Source organism: Embiotoca jacksoni, unplaced genomic scaffold (genome assembly GCF_022577435.1).
Source record: "Embiotoca jacksoni isolate LCO1_2020_lvr unplaced genomic scaffold, fEmbJac1.0.p SCAF_12, whole genome shotgun sequence".
NCBI lineage: Eukaryota > Metazoa > Chordata > Actinopteri > Embiotocidae > Embiotoca > Embiotoca jacksoni.
In genome coordinates this window covers 4,725,030-4,750,548 of record NW_027185252.1, presented here as the reverse complement: position 1 = coordinate 4,750,548, position 25,519 = coordinate 4,725,030, and the positions used below count along the sequence as shown (strand labels likewise).

The window sequence follows — 25,519 nt, the reverse complement described above, 5'->3', positions numbered from 1 at the left end:
TAGTCCTGATGAATTTTAATTACATCAAATGAATTCATGTAAAAGTTGAAAAGGAGGAAAACACTGGGTCTCGTTACACCATCATGTTCAACACAACAACAGACAGCTGTTCTGTACGTACCCGGCAGGTCGCAGGTCACCTATACTCCAGTCTGATTTATCAACTGTACGTAACTGAGTGCATCGTTAGAAATACTGTGCGTGTGCTTTTATTGTTATTTTTCTTATCAGAACGGGATGGGAAGCAATAAATGAGATGATACCATTTGGTTGAGTATCCCGGATGAAATAAGCGAAGATGAACAGTGAGGAAGGTTTATTTCAGGGTGTTTTATCTGTGGTGGCGTGAGCCATGGCTGCCAACTGTAGGTGACCTGGAATGCTCTGGTGATCAGTCTCTCTCTCTCTCTCTCTCTCACGCTCTCTCTCAGATAACACAAGCTTTGCTCATGATTGGCACGTGATACACACCAATCACAGAGCTGTCATGGCTTCCTGTCCAAGTCCATTTGGCATCCTGGCAAGTAAAAATCCCACTGAACACTGTCCTCCTCTGTGATTGGATAAAGGAAGTGGGATGATTGGCTGATTGATTGCTCCATGCAGATTGTGATTCTTCAGTCCGATGCAGTAGCTGGAAATGTTCTGTGCTGACATGCTTTATGTCTTTTTTGCTTGTGTCGTCTGCCTGTTTCAAAAGGACTCATTTTTTATGAGCGTTAGGCAGAAAGAGGTCCGTCTGACTTTGAAGTTGCGCAGAAGATCCATAACAGAGTCATCATCAGTCTGGTTTAAGATTACCCTTTTGGCTGTTGTGTGAACATTGGCACTTTAATCTTAGTCCGCAGAGACTAGTGCACATCTAGCTGTCCGCCACACTGAAGGACAAGAGGCAGTGCAATCTGCCACAGCAGTCTTTATGGAAAAAAAAACAAAAAACTGTCACTGCAACATCTAGTATTTTTATGTTGTTTCCTTGATTCAAGGAAGAAAAACAAAACAGAGAAGGAAGCCACTTTTCTCTACTGAATGGTCCTGGGTTTAAAAAAAAAAAAAAAGGAATCAAACTGGGATATACAATCTTTTCTCACTGTAGACGGTCTCAGCAGATTAACTCTACTAGGCTTCAGACACACAGCTCCAAGGCCACCTTTCTCTCTGAGTCCCAACCAAGCAAAGAGGAGGTGAAAGAAATAGAAAAGAAAGAAAAATAAAGAAGAAAAGTTGAAAGAAAATAGAACAAAGAGAATAAAAAAAAAAGAGAGAGAAGAAGGTTAGAGTCAGAAATTGTATCGGTAAAGACAGTGATGTAACGAGGAGACAGAGGGAAGCAGCCGAGCCTGGATCTACATGCAAAGGAGGAGGGGAAGGATTTCAGCGCTACACCAAAGCCATGCAGCAATGATAAGCAACCTGAAAACAGCAACTGTATCACCATTACAAAACACTCAGCAGTCACCAACAGCACAGGACGCATCATGAAGGAGGGATACGGTGAGCTGCTGGAGCCGCACAACTCCTCGAGTCAGGGAAAAATACAAAAATACAAAAAATAAAAAAACAGGCAAAGCGTTCATCCACTCGGAGCAACATGGTAAAACGGCCCATATGCCATGCAGACCAGGGTCCCATCAGGCTCTGTGAACAGGCGTTTGGCACCACAGGGACAGTGAGGGGACGGACAGGACAGTGAGAGGGGGAGGAGGGGGGCGGCTTTTGGGTAACAGCTTAAGGAAGCAGGGAAGGCAAGTGCACAGCAGGATGGACGACATCTGTTACACCATGTTTTAGGTTCCCATGGAGACAAGACCGACACCACCCCCCTCCCCTTTTTCCTCCCGCTCAAGCAGCGCTCACTCACCACGCGCTCGCAGCATGGTAGCTGACAGACGAGGGTGGGGGGGTGGAAGGTTGGGGGGGGGGGCAGGGTTTAGCAGCTTTGCTGCGGCTCCCCGCTCCTGCTTTTAGACTTTCTGCCCTCCACATCTGTAGGACAAAGGCAATGTTTATGTTACATCTGCAGAAGACAGTTTCATTTTCTTTATACCTGCATACACTGTGGATCAAGATAAATATAATAAAGCAGCTTCAAAACAGCAACTACAGAGTACAAAAGCAGAAATAAATAAGGACCTAGAAGCAGACGTTTCTACTAGTACTGGCACAGGAAGTAGTGCTCGTCGCTGATCATAACTTAACGGTTACAACAGTCTGTACAAGATCTTGTCAGTCTGAAACACATCATCAAACATTATCTCAGGTTGTGGTGCGTCAGGAGGAGTAAATCAAAGTTTCCAAATACCAAAAGAAATGATGTTAGCTTCATTCCCAAAAACAATCTGAAACTATTCTCAACTTACAGTATTGACTTTGTGTTTCAACAACTATCAAAAACCGCTTAAAACCCCAATTTAACAATCACGATGTTCAACTTTATCCTGATACCTTCACTGTCAACTTTCAGTTATCCAACTAAAGACACCTCTCTGATCAATTTGGGAATGAAGCTTCATCATTTTGTCACCAGCCCCAAGAGGCTCAGAGGTCAGATCCGGCAGATCATAAACCCATCATCCAGCGAGCAAAAGGGTCCAGTTAGAATATATATGAAATAAAATACAGATAAGGTATTCAAATGTACAAAAAGAAACACAGTACACACCATTTAAAAAAACAAAACAAAACAAAAAACCAACAACAACATGATAACCATTTTGATCACGGCAATCAAAATGAGTGTTTCAGAGACAACGAAGCCATGCAGTTTAGTGGATAATGCAAAAACAGTGAAGAGGACTCTCATACAGCAAAACATCAGTGGAAAGTGAATCTATTATCTGACACTGCAAGACCCACAATGCTTTGCTCTCCCTCAGACAGCTATTTTTGACATGAAGAGGTTCTGCTGCTTTTCGTTGATCCTGGTAACAAATTCAACGACTCTGTCATGACTCGGTGTGTTTTTGGCATCATATGAAATAACATTTTTGATGAATCTCCAATATATGAATATATATTTTTCCTCGTTGCAGAAATACTCGCGTGCGATGTATAAACCCAACTGGAGCAGATAATAGTATAGTGTTAGCTAGTGAAACAGATTTGATGAGGAAACAATAATATGGACGGAGGATTTGTCAAAGTCCCACCTCACATAACAGAAGAGGAAAAAAGTAAAATAAAAAACCAAACAAAATATCAGTCAGCACCACAGCAAACAGAAAAGAACGACCCAAATGCACCACAGAGACATATAGGGCTCTGATAAACACATGCAGAGGTGAAGGGTTTGGTTTTTATCCATCCGTTCAGTGTCCCGTTGTTAGTAAGCCAGAAACCTCCCACCCCCCCCGTCACTCACACACACCCGTACTCGTACCACAGAGACTGGTTGTCCTCTGGGTTCAGATTACTGGGCTCAACATCCTCGCTGGCTGAGCTGGACCGGCTCTGGCCGTTCGACTGGCTGTGAGGGGGGGTCTGGTTTTGGGTGGAAATGTGGTTGGGCACAGGAGGAGGAGGAGGGGGAGGCTTACTTGTGACAGGGGGCCCGCTGATGTTGCTAACTAGGGTGGGGTTGAGAGACAGGAAGGGGAGGTTTTTGTCTGCTGGCTCACTAAAGATGGAGTCCATGAACACCGACTCTACAGTGAAGGAAGGGCCGAGGAAAGACTCGAGGGTGGAGAGGTCGGGGTCCTCCAAGCTATGGCAAGGTAAGCTGAGTGACTTGGGCAGAGGGGAGGTGACGGTGGTAAGGGGTCCCTTTCGGTTGGTGCTGGTGGGGTGGTACTCACTGGGTGTAGGCTGGGAGCGCAGCCCGGCCTTGGTGGAAGCCACAGGAGGATGAGTGTCGACGGACACGGGCTGCCGCTGGTCCTTGGACAGCATGTCGTGGATGCTGGTGCGCCGTGTGGTTCCCTCGGCGGTGGAGATGACGCTGCTGGCCCGGGGCAGCGTAGAGGAGGCGGAGTCCAGGCGGTCTGAGACCGACGTGGCTTTGCCCTGCATGGACAGGCTGGAGCGGATGGGGGCGGAGCCTCTCACGCGGGTGCTCTCGGCCTTCCGCAGGGTGGGGCGCCCCGGTTGTCCACAGGATCGCGGGGGCCGGTCAATGCTGACTGGTGCTGCTCTCCCGCTGGACGAGCGTAATATGCCCCGCCCCTTTGTTAAGGTGCGCTCTTTCTGCACATGCTCAGAGGAGGTGGAGAGGCGAGGAGAGTCGACAGTGAGGTTCTCCTGACTGCCAGACTACAGAGCAAACAAAACAAAGAAACAGCATCAAGAACAGAACTGTTAAAACCATCTTCCAATCCTTTATGTTGTTGGTCTGATCATGTTTAACACCCCGTCATGTCTTGAAAATGAATTAGTCCACGATTACGTTTTGAATTAGTTGACTGAGTGAAAACTAATCAGCATAAAACTCATAAAAAGCATTCCAGTAACTTTCTTTTCACAAAACGGCCAAAGATTTCTGTAGTACGAGTTAATTTACAAAATATATTTTTTTGATTTTTAGACTGTTGGTCAAAAGAAAGGAGACGAAGACATCATCATGAGCTCTGAGAAATTATGTCAATACTGCTGCACTTTACAGATAAGATGATGAATTAAGAACACGATCAGCAGATGAATTGTTGCTAAAAATGTATCCTGAACTTCAGCTTTCCACAGAATCTTGATCTACTTCTACTTCTGCAGGTTTACAACGAGGCTTCACCTCTGCAGGATCGATACCCTCGTCCAGGAACTGCTGCAGGGAAAGCACCTCATTGCTCGGGGAGCCCGTCTTCCTGATCTGGGTCTGGGTCTGGCCGGGGCTGCCCGCGGCGCTGGACGGGTCGAGGGACCGGCGCAGCTGCAGGGGGCTCTGGTGGGAGGAGCGCGAGGACATGGGCTGCTGCACGGGGCTGCTGCCGCTGCTCGACCACACCTCCTGGTCCAGACTCAGGCTGAACTCGCCGCTGCTCTCGCTGTGAGGCCTGCTGAGGCTGCCGTTCAACGTGCCTGCGGGAGGCGGAGGGGGGAGCGGAGATTAGATGATGGGGAAAGTAATCGATGAACTGTGTTGACTGCTATCATTCACTGCTAGGATTAGTATTGATTAAACATCCCCACATTTTCAGAAAGGGAACTGTAAAGCAGAATGCTGTGATATTATTACTTAGTTATTTGCATTTGCACGTGAGATCTGTTCACATTTATTCTGTTCCTCCATTACTGATGCTTGAAAATCAAAGAAAGGAGAAGAATGTAATGAAATTACAATAAGCTGCGAGTTGAAAATAAATCAAAACTTATATCGAATATTAATTAATTTATCTTTTTTATGCTATTGTGTTGTAAAATTGTATCTGTCCTACTCGGATTTGCTAAATAAATCACTTGCAGCAAAGTAAAGAGAAACTTCCATAAAGAAAAGAAAATGGTCATCTTTAACCATTAAATCAGGACAGACTGACTTGATCCAATGTTCACGGGATGTTGACTACATCTTTAAAGTAGGTTTGAGTAAAAACATGAAAAGAAAAAAAACAGCAGAAGAGGAAGACTCAACTATTAGTGGACAGGAGGAGAGGTTGAGGAAGAGGGTTAGAGGAAGGAGGAGCGTACCTTTGACCTCCAGAGGAGAGATGAGGTGGGAGTTATTGTTACTGTTACTACTGATGGTCCTGTTGCTATGGAGACTGGTGGGTCTGGAGGCTGGGGAAGGGACAAGAGGGAAGACGCACACAAACACGTACAGTTAGGATTTATATCCGCGGCATCATGCACTAACACGGGGAGTAACACGTAGGCGCACGCTAACAGTCTGACAGAACGTCTCCCGCTGAGGCAGCAGATGGCACATGCCAGGCAGAGGGACAGGAAGGGTGGCTCGGTGCCAGGCTGCAGCCCCAATATGGCCATTCAATAAACAAAGGAACTACTGACAGAGAGGGCAGGGACACATAAATACAAGTCCACTTCAGGGAAACGGGGGTAGTGAAAAACAGAGGACGACAGAGTGGGAGTCAATCAGTAATAAAAGAAGAAGTGGGAGGCTTTGAGTGAAAGTGAGGAGGGGGATGAGAAAGCGGAACCGAAGAGGAAGATGAGGAAAGGACAGAAGTGATGACAATGTGACCTTGGTCTTTCCTGTGGTCACAGGGACAGTTTGATATGGAAGCAGGTGACCGTGAAATCATTTCCATCTGGGTTTCAGGACGTGGGTGACACCAAACTACTGAATAGAGATGTTATTATGTCTAAGAAAAAAAAAAAAGAGACAAAAACAGCCCATTGTCTGTGCCCCCCCCCCCCCCCCCCCCCCCGAGTGCTCTTCAGTGCCGAGTAATATTCACTTACTACAGATGTTACAGGGCACTCTGCACATAGCGCTGAGCTCAACAGGAGAAGGACACAAAGCCAGAGCACTGCTATACACCTGCAGGCCTGATAAGACACACACACACACACACACACATACAGTACATACACAACGCAACACACCAAGATGATGACACGACAAACTAAAAACGTCAAACTACCATTAATGACTTTACTCATAATAACGTCTCAAAAAGATGACCTCATAGCCGATACATTATAAGTCACGTCCGGTGTGCGAGTTTCCTTCAGCCATTAAAGATGAACTGGGTCTCATAGCAATGCGCATTATGGGATCTCTGGAGAAGCAGTCTAATGACCATTTGGTCCAACAAAGGGTCATTAAAAGGTCAGTTGTGTCCATTAGACTGCGTAAGAATAATCCAACTGTGAAAACCAAAATATACAAAATGCATTTTTCAAAATTAATTCAAAGGACAGAAAAAACTAATTGCAACACGGTGTAGACTGAACTTAAGTGATAGAAATGTGTGCCAGCAGTTTGGTGGCTGTTTTAACAACTGGGTAATCTACATTGGAGTGGCACAGGACTGATGAAGAGTTGCCTATCTGCAGATTAACCGCCCTGGATAACAGCCTAACGCCCGAATTAGAGTCAATCCTACTGATCTCTCTCTTTTTTGCTCTCAAATAAAATTGCGACCGTAGATGAGGCTTAATCGAAAAGCAGCCCAAAGATTAGCAGAAGCACTTCGGAGGACATGACCTGCTTTTTGGGGGTCTGTTCAGTCTCATTCCTCATTTGAAGGGACTTCAGATTCCCTGCTAGCCCTACAAGCAACTAAAAACACTCTTTCTTTTAATTTGACACGTCTGCAGTTTTACGCTGGTGTCCAGTCTTACCATGACTCTTGGGGTCCTCTGAGGAGCCGGCAACGTCCTCGCAGGAGGCATTATCTGTTGAGATATAGAGGAGAGCAATTCAAGAGCTGCTTTTTTCACCTCTAGTCTACAAAATTTTAATATTCTAAAACACGGTCAGAAAACACCAAACAAAAAAGGAAGTCATTAGAGAATAAAAAAAGGAGCATCCTGACCTTTGACCTGCAGCCGGAGCTTGGCCCTGCTGCGTCCTGCAGTGGGCAGGGTGAGGGCGGTGCAGTCGATGGCGTTGGTGGAGAAGGCGAGCTCCTTCATGCGCTGCCCGCTGCGCCTGCTGCTGCCCGTCATGCCGCCGTCTCCGCCTTCAGGCCCGTCCAGGTTCTCTGAGCTGCCGGCCCACTGAGCCCCGGGACTGGCCGCCATCGCCATGGTCTGCAGCAGGTCGTTCATGGCTGAATGGACGGATGGCGAGATGAAGTACTACAATTAGATATTTTTCTACCTCTTATCTCACCTCAAGTCGTGGCCCAAATTTTACAGCCAAATAATGTTGGTTTTTTTTTTTTTTTTTTTTAAATCCATGTACTGTTTTTGCCAGAGAGATTTTGTATCCTCTAAGACATGAAGGAGATACAAACTGGGGGGTTAAAAGGGTTTATAAAATATAATTTAGGGACAGTTAAGACCAAAGATTTGCTACAAGATGATCTGAAACGTGCAGCTAATTACAATTCACCAGTCTGCTGTATCCTTAAAGCTGCCGGTTTGTATCAACAACTCTCTCCCAGCTTTGTAGGGTTTTTAATAGCTGGATATAATTTAAAATGTCTTAAAATATGCAAAACCAAAACAAACAAAGAAAAAAACTTCATGGTCAAGAACTTGGTGCCTCCCAAATGTGTTTTAACGAAATATCCACAATGTTTATGCAAAAGAAAGCTGCGAAACTGAGACAAGAGATCTGCTCTGTTTTGTCAGTTTCGCTCATCTTTTTCAGGAGCAGTTCTGTTATTCAGAGGAGTTGGTGTTGCCTCACTTTGCTGCGAGCTGATTGGCTGTTGAAAGAGGTGCCTTATATTTTAAAACTGCCAATTTGCAACCTGACTCAGCTGGTTTGAGTCAAGGTGAGATGGGCCAGGTCACACTGCTGCAACTTCTTCACAAATCTTTGGTCTGAACTGGACTTAACTTGTTCACGGGGACTTAATCTAACAGACTCATAAAGACGGAGGCTCAACTCAAACAGTAAGCATGGAAAGATGGCAGAGAATTTATCTTTTTGGCGAGATCATGATCAAAATTACAACGAACTCAGTATTCAATATTAAATGAATCTCATAGCACACAAGTTCAAGCCTTTAAGAACTCAAGCCACATGCAGGCATACAGTATGTTTGATGTCTATCAAAGTGCATAAGGATGGCAGCTGCACGGCTTTGCATCCTGGCTCATCCTGGCCTGTCTTGGCCAGATAAACTTTAGCAATAACTGACTGTCTGTATGCACTTCGTTTGCTGAGCCGAGTGCAACGGTAGAGAGGCATGCAGAGCTGCTGTGTGCAACAGCAACAGTGATAAGTGTACACAACAGATCGTAGCGAGGCGAGTCCATGTCAGCAGAATAAGATCTGAAATGCAGCACGCTGACAGAAGAGAGAGAGAGAGAGAGAGAGAGAGAGAGAGAGAGAGAGACAGAGAGAGAAGAGAGGCTCCATTTCAAGTCCTCCATGGTGAGTGCGAGTGTTGATCAGGCGGTTGGTGATTTTTTTTTTTTTTTGCCATGCTGAAATCAAAGATGAGAGCAAACACACCACAGGCGCATGAAAGGCAAAGCAAACCCAGTCTCTCCCCACTGTCTCACCTGAACAGACACCCTCACACACACACTGAGCCTTTCATTCGGTACACACAAACAAAATGAAACCACAGAGCACACGACAAAAGCTGCCCAATAAGTTGCCCATTACGCAACGATCCCCAGAGGGACCGAACTGAAAGATAAGCTTTGGTCGAGAGATGAAAATCAAACAGCATGACACTACAAGAGACGCATCTAGAGACAGAGGAAATTCCTACTGTCATGTCAGTTTTTTTTTAGTTTTTTTTTTTATCACTTTAGTCCTAATGCATTTATTTGAACATCATTGCTTTGAGAAAAAGTTATGAGTTTGTCTGTGGATGGTGAGAACAAAGTGATGCTACATTGGTGAAAGCTAATAAAGCCTTAGAGATGATATTCTACAGGAGAGTGGAGGCGGCAGACGTAGGGCGGAGGAGGTGATGGAGGGGTGCGGATGACTAGGAACAAACTACAAGGACAAGTCACTGATGTCACCGGAAGCAGCAGGGGTGACAGTGTGACAAATTTTGAAGTGAAATTTTTAAATCTCAAACGTATCAGTTGACATCACCAAAACATCGACCCTCTGTGTTAAATACCAAATACAGCAGCTGTGACTGAAACCTGAGCTGTCACTGCTCCACACTGCAGCCCTGACATCAGTGACTGCTCCTTCTTTGTTTCTCCCAGCGTGACGGTCCGAGGGAGAGGAGAGCAGGGGAAGGCTAGCGCGGCGGCTAACGGAGGTCTTACACATGGAGCGCCGGTAGATGGCCTTGGCCTTGTCTTTGTCCTTGGATCTGTTCCTCATGAAAGGCAACCTTTTTATAGCTGTCAGAGCGCAGACAGAAACAGACAGACAAACAGACAGACAGACAGACAGCGGAGGGAGAGCGGAGGGACAGCGACAGAACAGAACGAGCCCACGGGGAGGTGCAGGAAAAAAGAAAAAAAAAAAGAGGAGGGCAGAACAGAGGGATGTGGTTAACGTTTTCACAGAGAGATCCAGGGGAGAGATGCAGAGTGAGCTGAGCCCCTGGACACTCAACTGGACACCAGACAACAATGCAATAGACACAGACACTAAAATATGACTTCAAATCAGGAGGATCACATTATTTAAAAGCTTATTTGATAGATAGTTATTCCAATCAATACAAATAGACTCTTTTTACTGGGATATCATTAAAATGCTGTTAAAAAAAGATATCAGTGCAAGATAAAGTTATTGGAGCTGAAAAAAATCTCAACAAAAACAAACGTCACGTTTTGTTTTAAGATGGCTTCGTACATTTTTACCGCTTTAATTTCCTCGGACCCACTAATTTCTTTCTATTTTTTCCCATTTCATGTTTTTGATTTTTAAATTAAATCCTTTTTGGGTGGACTGAAAGACTTCCCTTTGACTTTTAAAAAAACAATCTGAATAACACTTTTAAAAGGGCAGACTTTTATATACTAAAACACATCATATAAACAAATATAAAAATGTAAACACATTATTAAAAAAATACACACACACGCACCTTGTTTCAGCACACAATCATCAACACACACTCTCATGTTAATGGTTTAAACCGCTGTATACCAAACTAGCGACTGACTGTACACAACAACAACACCACTGTCGACACATTACCACTTCTGGATGAGACAGAGGACGAGGAGTATTAAAGGGTGCAATCAGGAGAGTGAAAAGGGGGGCGAGGTTAACAGCACCGGTGACGACTGCAGCGTTTCCAGCGCGGACGTTTTCAAGAACAACAAAGAATAAGAAGCTGCTAATTTGTTTTACTGCGACTGTGTGATATCTGTGGTAGTTGTTGTATCATACATTGTACTACACGGATGTTAAAAGCTATATTTCCCTTCTCTTACAACTTTTCAAACACATATTTTGTACACAGTTCTGTGACTTGACACTGATGTGAAAAATATACGGAAAATATATTTCCTGTTTCACCTTGAAGCGAGTAGATTTACAGTATATGCTTATTGTAATAAGTGTAAGTACAAATGAACATGACCGACCTGTAAGTGAGCAACGTTGCATTGCACCTTTTAATAGCTATGACGCTATGATAAAGGGGGTTTCTTTCTTCTCTACAGGTGAGCTGCACAGATCAGCAGGTTGACATGTCGGTAACTGAGAGCTAACGAGCCTTAGAAGAGTTAGAGGAGGATGTTAACAATGAAACAGACCTGGGACCAAATTTACCTGTAGTCCGATATTTGAACCATATGAGGTGCACTTGATTCAGTTTAACACCCGATCAAGGTTAAACGACATCTCTGCTACAATTTCACATTGTCAAAAACTGGCGCCTACATTACCCACAATGCAAATCGACTGCTGACAGTTTGGTTTCAGCAGGCTTAACTAGATATGATCACTTTCTAACTCAAGTGACACCAACAAATTGATCAAAAAAATACTAAAATTAACTTTTTGATATGCAAAACTGGTGGAGCGACCCTTTAAAATGTCGTCGTCTCAATCAATAAAAAAATATATCGTTCTTGGGAGTAAAATTAAATGTCAGACAGTGATGGGTTTTTTTTCATAACTTATAGCCACAGCCAGTAGAAATCAACAAAAATCAAGCACACCCAATGTTGTTTCAAACACAAGAAATGCCTCTACTTTTTCTAACCAGGTCTGAGTCAACCTTGTGGTGCTGCGCAGCTCAACTGTAACCTCTAAGACAGCTGAGTGACACGGACAATGGACTCACGAAAACATGCCCCGAGAGACGTAACGGTGGGGTCATAAGCCCCACCCACCCTCCCCTTCCGCAGCATACCATTGGAGGAGCCCTGCACTTGGGCATGGGACTGCTGCCCTCTCCTCCCTTCGCAGAGAGAGAGAGAGATAAAAAAGCAGAGGAGCAGTTAGGAGGGGAGAAACCGTTCAACCGTTCATCCGTTCATCCACTCAGGCAAACAAACCTGCACACACACACACTCCAAACAGCAGTATGCTTCTCAGTCTGGATAGATGAGGGTATCAGTATTCGGCAGCATTACACTGTACATGCTCGCAAATTATTTAGCATGTACATTTGTGTAAGAAACAGTATTTGATCTTCTTTTACTGTACACGGTTGTTTATACAAGAAACTTATCTGGAGAGACAAATTCCGTCAGTCCATTACGCCGATTCTACTCAGACTTGGGTCGACATCTGTGTGTGTTTGTGTGTTTCCTTTGAACTCACTGCTGCTCCTCTTCTGAGTGAGCGAGTCATCCAGCGAGTTGGAGCCGGAGCCAATCGATGAGCTGTCCTGGCTGTCCTGAGGAAACGTCAGAAAACCGTCGCCAGACTCCGAACGAGACGGAGTCAGCGTGAGGGAGCGCATCCTCTCCCGGCTCTTCGGCTTGATCAGCTTCCTCATCTTCAGAGTGATCCAGTTGCCGCGCCTGTAAAAGGAGAGACGAGGACGAGAGTGAGACCATCAAGAAACGGAAGACAATAGAAAAACAGGATAGAAAAACGATGCACGCCGACATAAAACGAGTATGAGGGCTGAATATTTCTTAACTGTCTGATTTGTATCATGTGTTTACTTTAAGTATTTATTTCAGCCTCCAAATCTTCCCTCAGATGATCCATGAGGTAGAAAATGTTGCAGTATACAACCGTTTAATGTTCTGCAGACCATAAATATTTGATGCACCGCTTCCTGCAGCTGCAGCGCTTTCTGCCTTTTCACCCGTCTAAGAGTCAACAAGCAAGGCGGATCTGCTTATTTGAGTCACTGATTCACATGTAAAGATGTACATCAGTAATGGTTCATCTCACGTTACTTGATCTCCGTTGTGTTTTAAGTTTTTTAGTCAGCTGTTCTGTAACTGGATGGTTTTTTTTTTGTTTTTTTGTTTTTTTACCTGCGTGGAGGTGAAGGGTCGTAGAACTTGTACTGGTCCATGATCTTCTCCTCCAGCTTCTCCTTCTGTCTCCTCAGCTCATTCAGCTTGTCTCTGAAGGTTGGACAAAAGAAAGGAGGTCCAATAAACAATGCACGCAATCCAAATATAGATGTAGCATTATAAAATATACTGAAAATATTGACAGGGGTAAATTCAGGCAACATATTTATTATGAGGGGTTTACATGTATTGTCTTTGCTCCACGTGGAACAGGTCTTTGCTCTCCATGGTCTGCTCCAGCAGTGTGCGATTCTGCAGCATCAGGGTCTGGATCTGGTCCAACAGGTGACGGTTCTCCTCCTCCAGGTTTCCTTTCAGCTGGCTCAATAGCTAACACACACACACACACACACACACACACACACACACACACACACACACACACACACACACACACACACACAGAGATATATTGAAGAGATGTTCAGACACCTGGCTCATCAACAAATACAGTATGATCAGTTAAAAGGATAAACCGGCCAAAACACAGCTGGCTTAAGATGTTGTATCAGCAATTAAGACACATTAAAAAGAGGTAGACCAGGCAAAGACAGCTGGGTTTAAAAGTGGCACGCAAATGGGAAACCACCTGAATATAGACAAGAGCAGAGAAGGACAGGAAAGGGCCATTTGGGAACTTTTCTGGCATTAATATTTTGACATTTAGAAATTATTTTGATGGGGTGGCCAGATTTCCAAAATGTCAAAACTCCAAATAAAGACTTGTTAATGATGTACTGGTATGAAATCTATTTATGTCCCACAATAGAGGCTGCTGCACAAAGTTGACCCACTTCCACAAATGAGCTACAGAATCGGCACTCCCCGTGTTAAATCTGGGTTTGTTCCAACTTTCAGGCCATTTGAAAAATCACCTGAGAAAATAGGATAATTAAAAAAAAATCTGCTATTTGTGTAAACCTTCTTAACTTCGCCCACTAGTACCAAACTACAGCCAGAATTGCAGTTTTATTCCCAACAGGCATCCGAAGGGAATGGCCACGGTGTCAAAAAGGTCTCCATTTGACACCCCAAATGTCAGCCTTGTTCCCTTTTGTCAAAATGGACTTTTAGGAAAGAAAATTTCCGTTCGAGGCCTTGTCGCAAGTGGCAAAATATTTTCTTAATGGCAAACTAAAATAGCAGAATCGTACCAGACTGATGCAATCGTCCGGCCACCTGGTGCCTGCTAACTCTGCCAAATGGAAACACTCGACGAAAAGTTTCGAATTTCTATCTCAGAAAATTGCGGTTGCAACAGGAATGCCATTTTCCTTGGCAGGAGTTGGGCAAAAGAGAGGAGAAGAGAAGACTGTCCTCACCTCGCACTGGTTGGTGAGCTTGGTGGAGCTGATGTCCAGCTGCTGGTACTGCTCCTTCAGTTTGGAGAACTCGGCCTCCAGCTTGGTCTGATCCAGCTTGGCGCTGTTCAACTGGCTCTTCATGTTCTTATGGTCCAGCTGCAGGTTCTCATTGTCCTTCACCAGGTGACGATACGTAGTGTTCAGTCTGAGGAGACGGCAAAGGGACTCCTCAACATATAGACATGTACATCAGTCACTTTGTTAACTTGTCATTAATGTGTGTAGAGCGTTATTGATACACATCAATCTGACCTGTCATTTTCCTCTTTGAGCAGTTTGTACTGATCAGCTGTTGCTTGATGGGTGTGGTTCTGCAGTGCCATCTTCTCTTGCTGCTCCTTCAGGTTTTTCTCCAACTCCTCCAGATCCCCCTTCCTCTGCAGGAGCTGCTTGTACCTGCGCACGCACACACACACACACACACACACACACACACACACACACACACACATACACACACACACACACACACACACACACACACACACATTACAGCCATGACAGAAAAGAACACCAGAATTCCCCTTGCGTCTCCATTTTTCCTCTAGTTACTTCACATAGTTCCTTTTATGATTGGTAAATACTGGCTTCAGTGTACAAAAGAAAGTCAAAGGGCAGTATAAAACTATGACTCAGACTTGATCTGTAATTAGACTTGTGCCCATCCCATGCTCCTAAACCACATCTCACTTGTCCTCCAGGTCCCTGTGCTGCTGCTCCAGGCTCTTGTGGGAGGTCTTCAGGCCGCCGTGCTTCCCGATCAGGGCTTCGTACTCGGACGCCTGCCTCTCGTGGAGCGCCGCCAGCTTCTCGTGATCGCGGAGCAGCAGCTCGTAGGTGGACCTCAGCTCCTCCTTGTCCTTCAGCGCCCCCTCGCGCTCTCCCTCCACGCTGCTCTGCTGGCTCTGCAGCTGGGCATTCTGGGCCATGAGGGCGGCGCTCTGCGAGCTCAGGGTAGAGTTCTCCACCTACAGATGAGGACGGAGGAAGAGGAACAAAGGGAGGCATCAAATCAAGAAGTGAGAAGATGGAAGTGTGGGAAAAAAAATCAGTACAAAGAAAGGAGGCTGTTGACGTTTTGGTCTAGAGGGGGCGCTGTGGTGTCAGTTCAATCTCTTCTTCTGCTTTGCTGTAAAGTCCATGCACAAAACACAGGCAGGTTCCTTTCCAGGTTTCTTTTATCGTCGCAGCGGCTCCCTCGTCTCAAATCCCTCTACAATCATAACTAGTGTGTTTATTCACACTATCACACACACACACACACACACACACACACACACACACACACACACACACACACACAGTCCAGGTGCTGACACACTTTCTGTGCGTTTGGAGAGGAACTGTTACACATACACATGGCCCACTTAACACATAAAGTGTCACACACAAACACTCCCACAGTCAGCTAGCAGCTACTGTACGGTCAGTGTAAATCCCACTCCCATAAGAAGGGTTTGAATGGCGGCCAAACAGGGAGTACAAGTCTAAATCCACACCAGGGAGCCGAGCAGTCTGGCAAGACAACTGTACAAACAGGGCATTAAAGAGAGAGGCCTGGAGAGCAGCACATTTTGAGTTTAAAATGTAGGCTCACTTGTGTAGTATTGTATTACAGGGTCTACTACTGTACTGCTAAATGGCGCACTGTGATAACCCTCATATAATGATATCTTTATTCAATACATGTTTGTCATTTATGGTCTTTTTTTAAATATTAAATACAGGGTCATAGGTTGTATCTTGATCAGAGGATGGAGAGTGTTGTATGCTTCAAAGATTATAAAACCATTTTAGGCAAAATCATGACTAGTAATTTTCCACTGGATACATATATAAAAAAAACTGTTTATAAATACCTTTTTTTTTTTTGCATCTTTTTAGCAATGATATCAGCCTAAAAGTTATTTATTCCTTAAAATGAATCCTAAAAATATCTCCTCCATTAGAATTGTAGTTTCATCTGCTGATGAAGATGATGCAGTTTGATAGAAAGCTCTAGCCACTAAATGGACCTTGCAATGAGACCGCCTCGTCGAGGGCTGTTTCAAAAGGTCAAGAACCAAAACTTTGAAACCAAGATATGCAAAGAGTCCTTAAAAGTGATTGAGGAAAACAATCGACATACATTTGCTGATGAAGACCATGTGACATGATCGAAAACTCCATAAAGGGCTACCAAAGGGACGATTTCGTAATCGCTTCATATCTGTAATGTGTTGCTGTGTAAGACTGGACTCATATCTTCGCTAGCTGGACTCTGAGTGTGATGTCGGGGATTACCTGCAGCTTGGCGTTCTGCGTCTGCAGCGTCGTGTTGTTCTCCTGTAAGGAGGCCGTCTGCCTCTGCACGGCCACGATCTGAGCCTGCAGGTTGGAGCTTTGAGTTTCCAGCTGTTTGAGCTGACTCCTCAGGGCCACCTTCTCAGCCTGCAGCGTGGCATTCTGGGAAAAAAAACACATATGATGGTACACTGGTCATTTGGCTGTGCCGAGTCCACGAACAAATTGTAATGGCGATGAGAACTAATCTTTACAGAGCTTTTGTTTGCAATTCCCCTTCATCAAGTTACAATTTTGTTTTTGTTTCGTTACTATATACTATACTGTACTATATACTGTACTATATAAATATATATAAATATATAAATATATATATATATAGTTTCTTTTAATTTCATGCAGGAAAATGTTTCCTTATTCTCACATTTTTGCTTCCGTCTTTTTCTATATTATTGTCTCATTGTTAATTGTAGTTTTTTGTTGTTTTTGTGTGGACTCTAAGCTAATAGGGATCCAAATAAAGAATGTAAAAGAATATCAAACAGGAAATTGCACAACCAAAACGCTCAGAATTCTTACATCTTAAATTCCTGATATTCTGCTAACTTACATTCCTCTCCACCTCGATGAGTCTGTCTTTGACTTTCAGCAGTTCCCTGGTGGTTTCGTGACTCTCTTTCTCCCATTTACTGACAGCCTGAGGGTTCTCCCCTCCCCTTGGGGGCGAGCTCTGCACCATCCTCTCCTCCTCCTCTCTCTGACGCAGCGCCTCGTAGTTTTTCTTCACCTGGGGAAAGACAAATACATCAACAAAATTAAAATAACTTCACATGATATTTGCTGCTCCTTCTGCACATTGATATCCACTAACATATACATGCATGTAAACCCAATGAGATACGGCTCCAGGTTTGACTGAACAAACACAAATGAAAAGACAGAATCCGTTACAGTTTCACAGTTCAAACTCTGGATTTGTGTCAACAAGTTCAAAACAAAACCACCTCCCCAAAGGAAAGCAGAAATCCTCCACTCTGCCTCTTTCACAGACTCATGAATAGATAAACTGCCGATAGAAGTGCAAGAGTAGACGAATTAATAATGTATTGGCCTTGAGAAGCCCTCGTTGTTTTCAGTGTTTTTATGTTTTCGACTGTGAGGGAGAGATTTTAGGACGCGTTGTTCTCAGGTGGACGAGCTGAAGATTGTTTTGACTCGTCTTTGAGGTCAGTGTTTGGGGATGGTTTTACACTGGGTTTGTGCAAAAACATCTGTAAATATAACATGTCTAAAACACTGTATATTCTTTATTCACGTATATAACCATGTGTTTTGATTTCAGTCTTTTGTGTTGCTGACCGTCTTCAGCTCCTGGCGAAGTTGCTGGTTGAGGTTGGAGGACTCCTGCAGTCTAGCCTCGAGCGCAGCGATCTTCTCCTCTTTAATCTCCAAAGATGATTTCAGAGTTGACTCCAGTTTGGTTTCCAGGAGCTTGAACCTAAAGATAAAGGTTCGGTTAGCCACGTGTGTGTGTGTGTCTGTGTGCCCATCGTAGAGTTTAAAAAAACATCATCATAACCACTGTACAGCAAGCAGGCGGGGAGATATTGGCTCCGCAGGGAGATTTTGCTAAAAACAGATTAATTAAAACCACAGCACATGATCTCAAATTGGCCACAGACCTGATTTCTGTGGAGTCCCAATTGTATTATGATCACTTTTAATGATTCTGATCCCGAGACGGCACACTCAGTTCTTATCCGAGTCCCCAGCTGAAAGTTTGAAGTTGATACCTGTCATCCGAGCTCTCGTCATGCAGCAGCCTCTCTTTGTTCAGACCGATCTTCTCCAACTCGTGGGTCAATTTCTCCAGATCATTATTCATCTGCTGAGTCCGCAGCTTCTCACTCACAAGCTCCTAAACACACAGTGACACACACTTTTAAAGCGCTCCTGAAAATCAACTACAACATGCAGCCTGCAATTTATAAAAAAAAAAAACAACAACCAATAATGAACTTGTAAAGTTTTAACTGAAGCATCATCATAGTCAAAGGGAAGCAAAGATGATCAAATAAAATCAATCAACTTCCATCACTAACCATCAGTTTTCTGTGTAGTTATTTAATTAGTTCACTTTTAGCATTGTAGTTGTTATGAATACAGTTCTTTCAAAGCACTTGTCTATAAATCGGTTTCATGCTTCCATCACTAACAAAGGATTGTGAACATGATGCTGAAACTGAAAACATTGTGGATGATGTCTGTCTAACACTGCAGTAACAGCAGCGCTCACCTCTCTGAGAGTAACGAGGGTCTTCTTATCGATGGTGGCCAGTTTGACCAGCTCCTTGTTCTCCCTCTCCAGGTCTTTGACTCTGGTGCAAGAGTCCCGGAAGAAGATCATCTCCTTGCCCATGGTGCGGTTCTCTTTCTCCAGGGAGGAGACGCGCTGGTTGCTGTCGTCCAGCTTGGAGTCGCGGATCTCGGCCTGCTGCCTCAGACGCTTGTTCTCCTTCTCTAGATGCTTCTTGTCTTTCTCGAGCTGGCAGCTCTCCTGCTCCAGAGTCTTGTTCTGCGACATAATAGAGAGCAGACAGATGGAAAAAAAATAATAATAAAAAAATAATAATAATTTGATGGGATTACTGTTAGTCTAAACGCCTTGTAAATAGATGTTTGGCTAAAAGTGCGCAAAGATTAACGCAAAGGGCCAAAACTCTAATTTACTGATAATCTGGGATAATCCAACTCTGCTGGGAAACATACAGTAATTTCATCAGAATGAACTAAATTGGACTAAACGTTCCATAAGTAAACACATTTTCACGGTTTACTTATTTAAAATGATTCAAACTGCCTTCAGTCTGCCTCAGCTACACATTTGTGTGACTTTGAAATGGACTCGGCAGAATACGGACAGTCAAACAAAGTACCCAGAGCTGTGTCAGTAAAACTAGTTGTACCTGTTCTTCTCCAGAGAAAACGGCAGTCCAAATATGTGTCTAATTTCTCACACGGATTCTGTTTGCATTTCAGACCATGTGTGTGTTGCTGGTGCCCACCTCCTGCTCCAGCTGCTCCAGGCGTTTGCTAGAGATCTTCAGCTCCTCCAGGTTTCGTTGGAGGGTTTGATTCTCCGTCTCCACCTCTTGCAGCTCCACCTCAAGCTGCTGGATCTTCTTGCTACTGTTCTCTAGAGCCTTCTGCAGGCGCTGGTTCTCTGTATCTAGGCCCTGGTAGCTCACCTGGGAGAGGAGTAGCCAGATTAGGAAATTGAAATCATCCATGAACTAGTTGTGCCGCTCCCTGGTGTTATTATATACCAGATCCCCTGTAACCTATTCGTAAAAATATTCAGCAGTGAAAATTACTTTATAGACATTCTGTACAATTCATTATAAAGACAAATAATTTCTGTTCAGGACCAGACGGCACACAAGAACCACAGGTACCGATTAAATACTGAAAATAACATAAATGAGCTTTTCTTCCTCAGAGAAACCTTGCTGCCACACATGTCCGTACTTCAGCTGCGTCTCATTGCTCTCTGGTCACAGGTGTTCCTGCCCTACTGGTTTACCTCTAATCTCTCCGTCTTCTTAGATGAGGCTTTGAGCAGCTCCAGGCTGCGCTTCATCTGGCTCCTCTCACACTCCAGCTCCCTGTTCTCGGCTTCCAGCTGAGCGGCCTTGGCCCCCGCGGACCGGAGGTTCTCAGCTGAGCGCCGAAGCTCCAGGTTCTCATGCTCCAGCTGGGAGTTCTCCTTTTCCAGAGCCTCCAGCTGGAAGGCCATGTTCTTCAGGGCGTCCAGTTTCTTCTTCAGACGCCGGCCCTCCGCCTCCAGCTCAGTGTTCTCTTTCTCCAAAGAAGACACCTACAGACACAGACGTAATACATGAAGATGAGGAGTAAAGTTTTTATGTCTGACAACACTAAACTTCTGACAACCCCAACTTTTTCATGTTAATATAGTGTAAATTGTATGTTTCTATGTAATTACAGTGAGATTAAACAATGTTGGAAAATCATAAATGTGCAGAAACTGAAAATACAGACACCGACATTTCAAAATACCAAACGGGCAGGAAAAAACATTCACCAGACCTTTTCACAGGTGATCCCAAGACTGGCAACTTTCTTCTGCAGACTCTCGTTGTCCCTTTCCAGCTTCTGCATCTGAATCTCCAAGTCCTCTACCCTCTCACCTTTCTCCTTCATCACTTCAAGCTCCTTACCTGCATTAAAAAAAAAAATGACAGTTTTACAACTGAATCAGTTTTTGAATCACAAAAACTAGAAATTAAAGATGCCACTCACGTAGCTGTTTCCTCTCAAACTCCATCTTGTTTAGTTTGGCGGCTGTCTCGCAGATGGACTCGTGGAGAACGCGATTCTCTTTCTCCACATCTTTGACCCGGGCCTCGGCGCCCACCTGGCAGCGGTGACGCAACGACGACACGGTCTGACTCAAGTGCTTGTTCTCCTGCTCCAGACCCTTCAGCTGCAGGTCAGACATCAGAGTTTTAATGAAGGGTCAAGGGTCAAGCTTCGGTTTAGTGATTTCATGTGTGATTTACTTATTATTGACGTGCGAGTTTTACGAGCCAATGTCTGAGAAAGAGATTTTCATTTGGACTAATTAAGACCTTTCTCTGGCAGACTTGGTTCAATTGATAGCGTGTAAAAACACAGAAAAGCTTATGAGGGCCGAAGTTCATTTGAACAACGCGTGTTATGGAGCAGACCTGCTTTAGTTACATCCCATTATATTTAGAAACAAGCGGATAGAGAAGGCCACAGTAATCTGTGAGTGTGAGGGTGTCGTGTTTTTCTCGGCCTTTGTAGCTCATCAAGGCTGGATTTTACAAATCAGACGCTTAAACTAATCAAAGGTGTCAGATTTGGGTCTAACAGCTACAAAGTCCCGGCAGACACGCACCGAGCGAACGACTGCATCTTGGCCACAGTGAGTCAGAAATCTGTACAGTCAATACAACATTAGTGGGAGTTCCACTGAATAGTTTTTGAGCCAAACGCAAATCAATTGCACAAAGAGTGCTCTCAAGAAAAGTCAGTATAGACTTAAGTAAATTACGGAGCTTAGTCATGTTATTTACTGGGAGCCTGCTGGAAGGGGTCAATGAGGGTGTTGTGCAGAGAGCAGTGCCAACGCTGCATCAAAGCCCGGTTTGTTTGAATGTGTCCAACTATTTCACCATAAACTCGTCCGGGAAATAGACGGCAACGTTTTAAAGCACTTAATGCATCATTTCCAGAAAAGTCTTCTCTCTAACACATTATTACATGTCACATCTCAAACACAACAATTCAATGAGGTATCATTAAAAGTGGTGAGCAAGTGATGTAGCAATAGTAAATACAAAATGTATTTTTTTTTTTTTTTTTTTTTTTTTTTTTAATGTAATTGCTCCAGTATTGACAGCAGAATCATTAATGTCAACATGATGTTCAGCACTGCTTTTCAGTTCTGATTGGTGTCAAATTTTTATACCCATTCTGACAATCTTACAGCTTGGGATAAAATACTCAAATGAAATCCTTGTCTGACTTTGTGAGTGTGTGTGTGTGTGTGTGCGTGTGTGTGTGCGCGCGTGTGCGCCCGTGTGTGCGTGCCTGTCTCTCTGAGTTTTCTCTGAGTGTTTCCAGAGTCTTCTCCAGTAAGGCCTTCTCCTTCATCAGGTCGGTGCTGAGTGACTCGGCGCTGCGGAGCGACTCCTTGTCTGCTGTCAGTTCGGTCTCCAGCTGCTCCAACTGTAAACAATGATCACAGTAACATTTTAAAACACTGATCAGGTTTTTAGGCTCACGTAGTCAGACCTATCTCCGCCTGATTGTGCCAGCGCTGGAATGCACATATATCAGTCTGCAATCGGGTGGGGGGGTGGCAACGGTGCCTTTGTAAAATGCTGCCAGGAGGAACTTGTTTTGGTGGAACATCTGCAGAACGGGTAGGGAGCATTAAAATGACTGAATCCCTGAAAAAGACCAGAAAGCACTGAGCAGGCCTGACTTCCTGCATGATCCAAATCTCTGTATGAACCTGCCATTTTCAGTGTGTAGGTTGCTGATCACAGGTTGTTGTTGTTGCGAAGGGGACTTTAAAAACAAAAAAACACAGATAGCAAAATAAGGAGGAGCCTGTCGACTGAAATAATCGGCCTGTGGCAGGTTTGTAACAATGTTTTCAGACTAATTGTGTTTTAATGTTTTCATTGGTGTTCATTGTAAAAACTACTGGTGGCTCAGCTCACTGTCAACGATTTGTTGTCGAGGCTGTTTTCTTCTTCAGTTCCACATATCATGATGCACTGTGGATGATCTCGCAGTATCACCTCGTATTATTGTGGCCAAGAATTTACAGGGCAATTTGCAGTCACAGAAGAAGCTGGTGCAGTTGTTAATCCACGATACAAACACAGAACACATCACCTCATTCCGTCACAACTCTGCAGGCAGAAACACGAGTTAATATTCACACACACAGACAGTCTCCAATGAGACGACTTCTGTGGTTCGAGTCCCCCAGCAGCTGCGTTCACATTCTGTGTTTTTGGCTCTAGACCTCGAGTCACTCAGAAATAAAATTCTCACTCTGAATTTTTGCTCTTTGTGAGAGACTAACACAATTTCATGCTTTTTATTCGTAGGGCACAGAGAGAGGCTTATGTTTCTGAAAATAGCTGAGAGACTTCTCTTAGCGAGGGGCATTCGAGTGTCAACGACAGGAAAAGAAAAGGCAACGCTGAGATGCCTAGATTTACAGCTTTGCTTTCATCCTCCAATCCACCCCTCTCTATACTCTCTCCCTTTCTATTTCTCATTGTCGCTGTGTGAAAACATCTACAGACAAGTGGTGGTGATATATTTTGGAGGAAGGCTGGTGCAATATGCTAATCTCGGTGGTTACCCTGAGGAGGGGCAGAAAGTTAAGTGCTGTGAATATATCTATAAAATATCTCAATACTTTCTTTAAGTCACAGAAATTAAACACATTTTGTAACTTCCATTATTACCACTTCACGATTCACTTAGACTTCCTTGCAGTTTTTCTCGATGCACAACTTACTTCACAGCCAATTTCCTTGAAAAAAACTACAAAATCCAAGCATGCTGGTGTATTTCTCTCCATTGAGTCATTAAACAAACGTCATACATCATGCTTCCCCAGAATAAATAACAGGAAATGACTTAAAACTGTCAAGCGGTTCCTACACAAACATAGAAACATACATTAATACAAAGCTTCTTTCTTACTTTCTGGTTCAGTTTCTGGTTTTCTTGGTTGACTTTGGCCAGTTTTGTCACGGTGTCCTTACTGGCCGCTCCTCGGAGCTCCTCCACCGTCTTCAGCAGGGTCTGGTTGTCTTTCTCCAGCTTCAACAGGCGGCTCGAGGTCAGCTCGTTCACCTCCTCGCCCAGAGACTTCTGAGGGGCTGAGTCGATGACAGCAAAAACATGCGAGTTAATAATATAATAAACAATTTAATTCTGTTCAGGTTTTTGGTGTTTAGAGTAAAAGCAGCAGAGACAATAAAAAAAAGTTGATACCATTGAGATTACAATAGATTAAAAAAAAAAAAAAATACAATGCCCTATGGCATGACTTAACAGGTCTTAATGCTTTTAAAGTGCCACTTTAACAAACACAAAGTCTTTATCCTTATCCCTGGCTCTTTAAACCTCTTAACAGCTCTCATAATCCACACACCCAGCTTATCTTTCAGGAATATTAATTACAGCTCTTAACCAAGTGCAAAGAAAACCCAGTGGATGCGGGCAAATGCAGAAGGACCACGAGGAAGACGCCAGGATGCCTTTAACCTGGTCAGCTCAGGTGACAGCCAACTGCGAGATATCGTAACTACATAATCCCATCTTTTCCATTGTTGACTTTTCTACCACTTCTGTGAGCCCTTTTCTTTAATTTATCCTTGGCTCTTCTCACCTTCAGTCAGCTCTGGTGTCTTGGATAGTTGCTCCAGCTCCCAGCCGAGGTGCAGGGACTCGTCCATGCTCTGTTTCTGGGCCATCTCCAGCACCAGGTTCTCCTCCAGCAGCTCCTCCATGCGCTTACGGTCCATGTCCCGCTCCTGGAGAGAACAGAGAGGATTGACGGGTGTCCTCAGATAACGTCCCCTCCCCATCTTTTAACTCTTCTCCTTCTGCTATTTTTTTACTCTTTACTGCTGATCCTGATTGTTTATTTGAAGCTCACTCCAATCTACACCAACACTGAAATCTTACCATCTCCAGGTCATGCATCTTGGATTTGAGCTGCAGGTTCTCTTTCTCCAGGAGGTGCAGTTTGTCAGAGCGAGTCCTGGTGCCATCCAGCTGCTCCTCCAACATGGTCTTTGTCTCCAGCAGAATCTGGTTGTCCTCCTTCAGTTCCTGCAGAAGCCACAACAACAGAGAACACAAGTGAAACAACAAAACAAGGAAACTGTAGTTCACCAAAAAAATGTCCTTTTCAGAAAATGTGTCTGATTTTATTACCACTACTGCTGTTAGAATAGTAGTAGTGGCAAAATAGTGAGATGTTTCAGCGCTTACTCTTTACAGTTTGGTTAATGATAGAGGCATTTCTACCACAAAGGTTTAAAATACACATTTTTCTCTTTATATTGTGTTTATTTCTTGAGACATGAAGCTCAAATTGAAATTTCTGCCATTGTATTGACATGCATCAATACAACTTGCTCAACTTTAGTCCTAGAGTATGTTTCTCTTTGAGGTCGACAAAAAACAAAAGATTTTAATTGATTGATTGATATGCATTGGTTGCTTAAATTAATGTATTCAGTTGAACGTACAAACAGTGTACTTAGTGTGCGTGGTGAGAAAACAGTTGCAAATACGTCTCTGAA

At 44.0% G+C, this 25,519-nt stretch overlaps 1 protein-coding gene across 6 annotated transcripts in view; it reads right to left on the bottom strand.

Annotated features, from left to right (window-relative positions):
* ccdc88ab (coiled-coil domain containing 88Ab) overlaps nucleotides 1-25,519 on the bottom strand; it is a 64,870-nt gene continuing 39,351 nt past the window's right edge. The window contains exons 11-38 of one of the 6 annotated variants that reach the window (XR_011177999.1): nucleotides 24,897-25,043; nucleotides 24,598-24,742; nucleotides 23,907-24,085; nucleotides 22,266-22,403; nucleotides 20,949-21,132; nucleotides 20,736-20,866; nucleotides 20,212-20,505; nucleotides 19,694-19,876; nucleotides 18,925-19,203; nucleotides 18,422-18,546; nucleotides 17,988-18,126; nucleotides 17,239-17,415; nucleotides 16,629-16,790; nucleotides 15,036-15,313; nucleotides 14,598-14,741; nucleotides 14,304-14,490; nucleotides 13,166-13,311; nucleotides 12,940-13,032; nucleotides 12,269-12,471; nucleotides 11,856-11,903; nucleotides 9,805-9,882; nucleotides 7,428-7,664; nucleotides 7,234-7,287; nucleotides 5,614-5,703; nucleotides 4,721-5,007; nucleotides 3,795-4,248; nucleotides 1,862-1,986; nucleotides 1-1,158 (exon numbers count right to left, since the gene is read on the bottom strand). Coding sequence is in view for 4 of the 6 variants with exons in the window: in XM_069144350.1 (XP_069000451.1) it covers nucleotides 3,358-4,248; nucleotides 4,721-5,007; nucleotides 5,614-5,703; nucleotides 7,234-7,287; nucleotides 7,428-7,664; nucleotides 9,805-9,882; nucleotides 11,856-11,903; nucleotides 12,269-12,471; nucleotides 12,940-13,032; nucleotides 13,166-13,311; nucleotides 14,304-14,490; nucleotides 14,598-14,741; nucleotides 15,036-15,313; nucleotides 16,629-16,790; nucleotides 17,239-17,415; nucleotides 17,988-18,126; nucleotides 18,422-18,546; nucleotides 18,925-19,203; nucleotides 19,694-19,876; nucleotides 20,212-20,505; nucleotides 20,736-20,866; nucleotides 20,949-21,132; nucleotides 22,266-22,403; nucleotides 23,907-24,085; nucleotides 24,598-24,742; nucleotides 24,897-25,043 (5,019 nt within the window). In the remaining 2 variants the exon portion in view is untranslated. The other 5 variants (XR_011178000.1, XM_069144350.1, XM_069144352.1 and 2 more) reach the window with 5 other exon arrangements.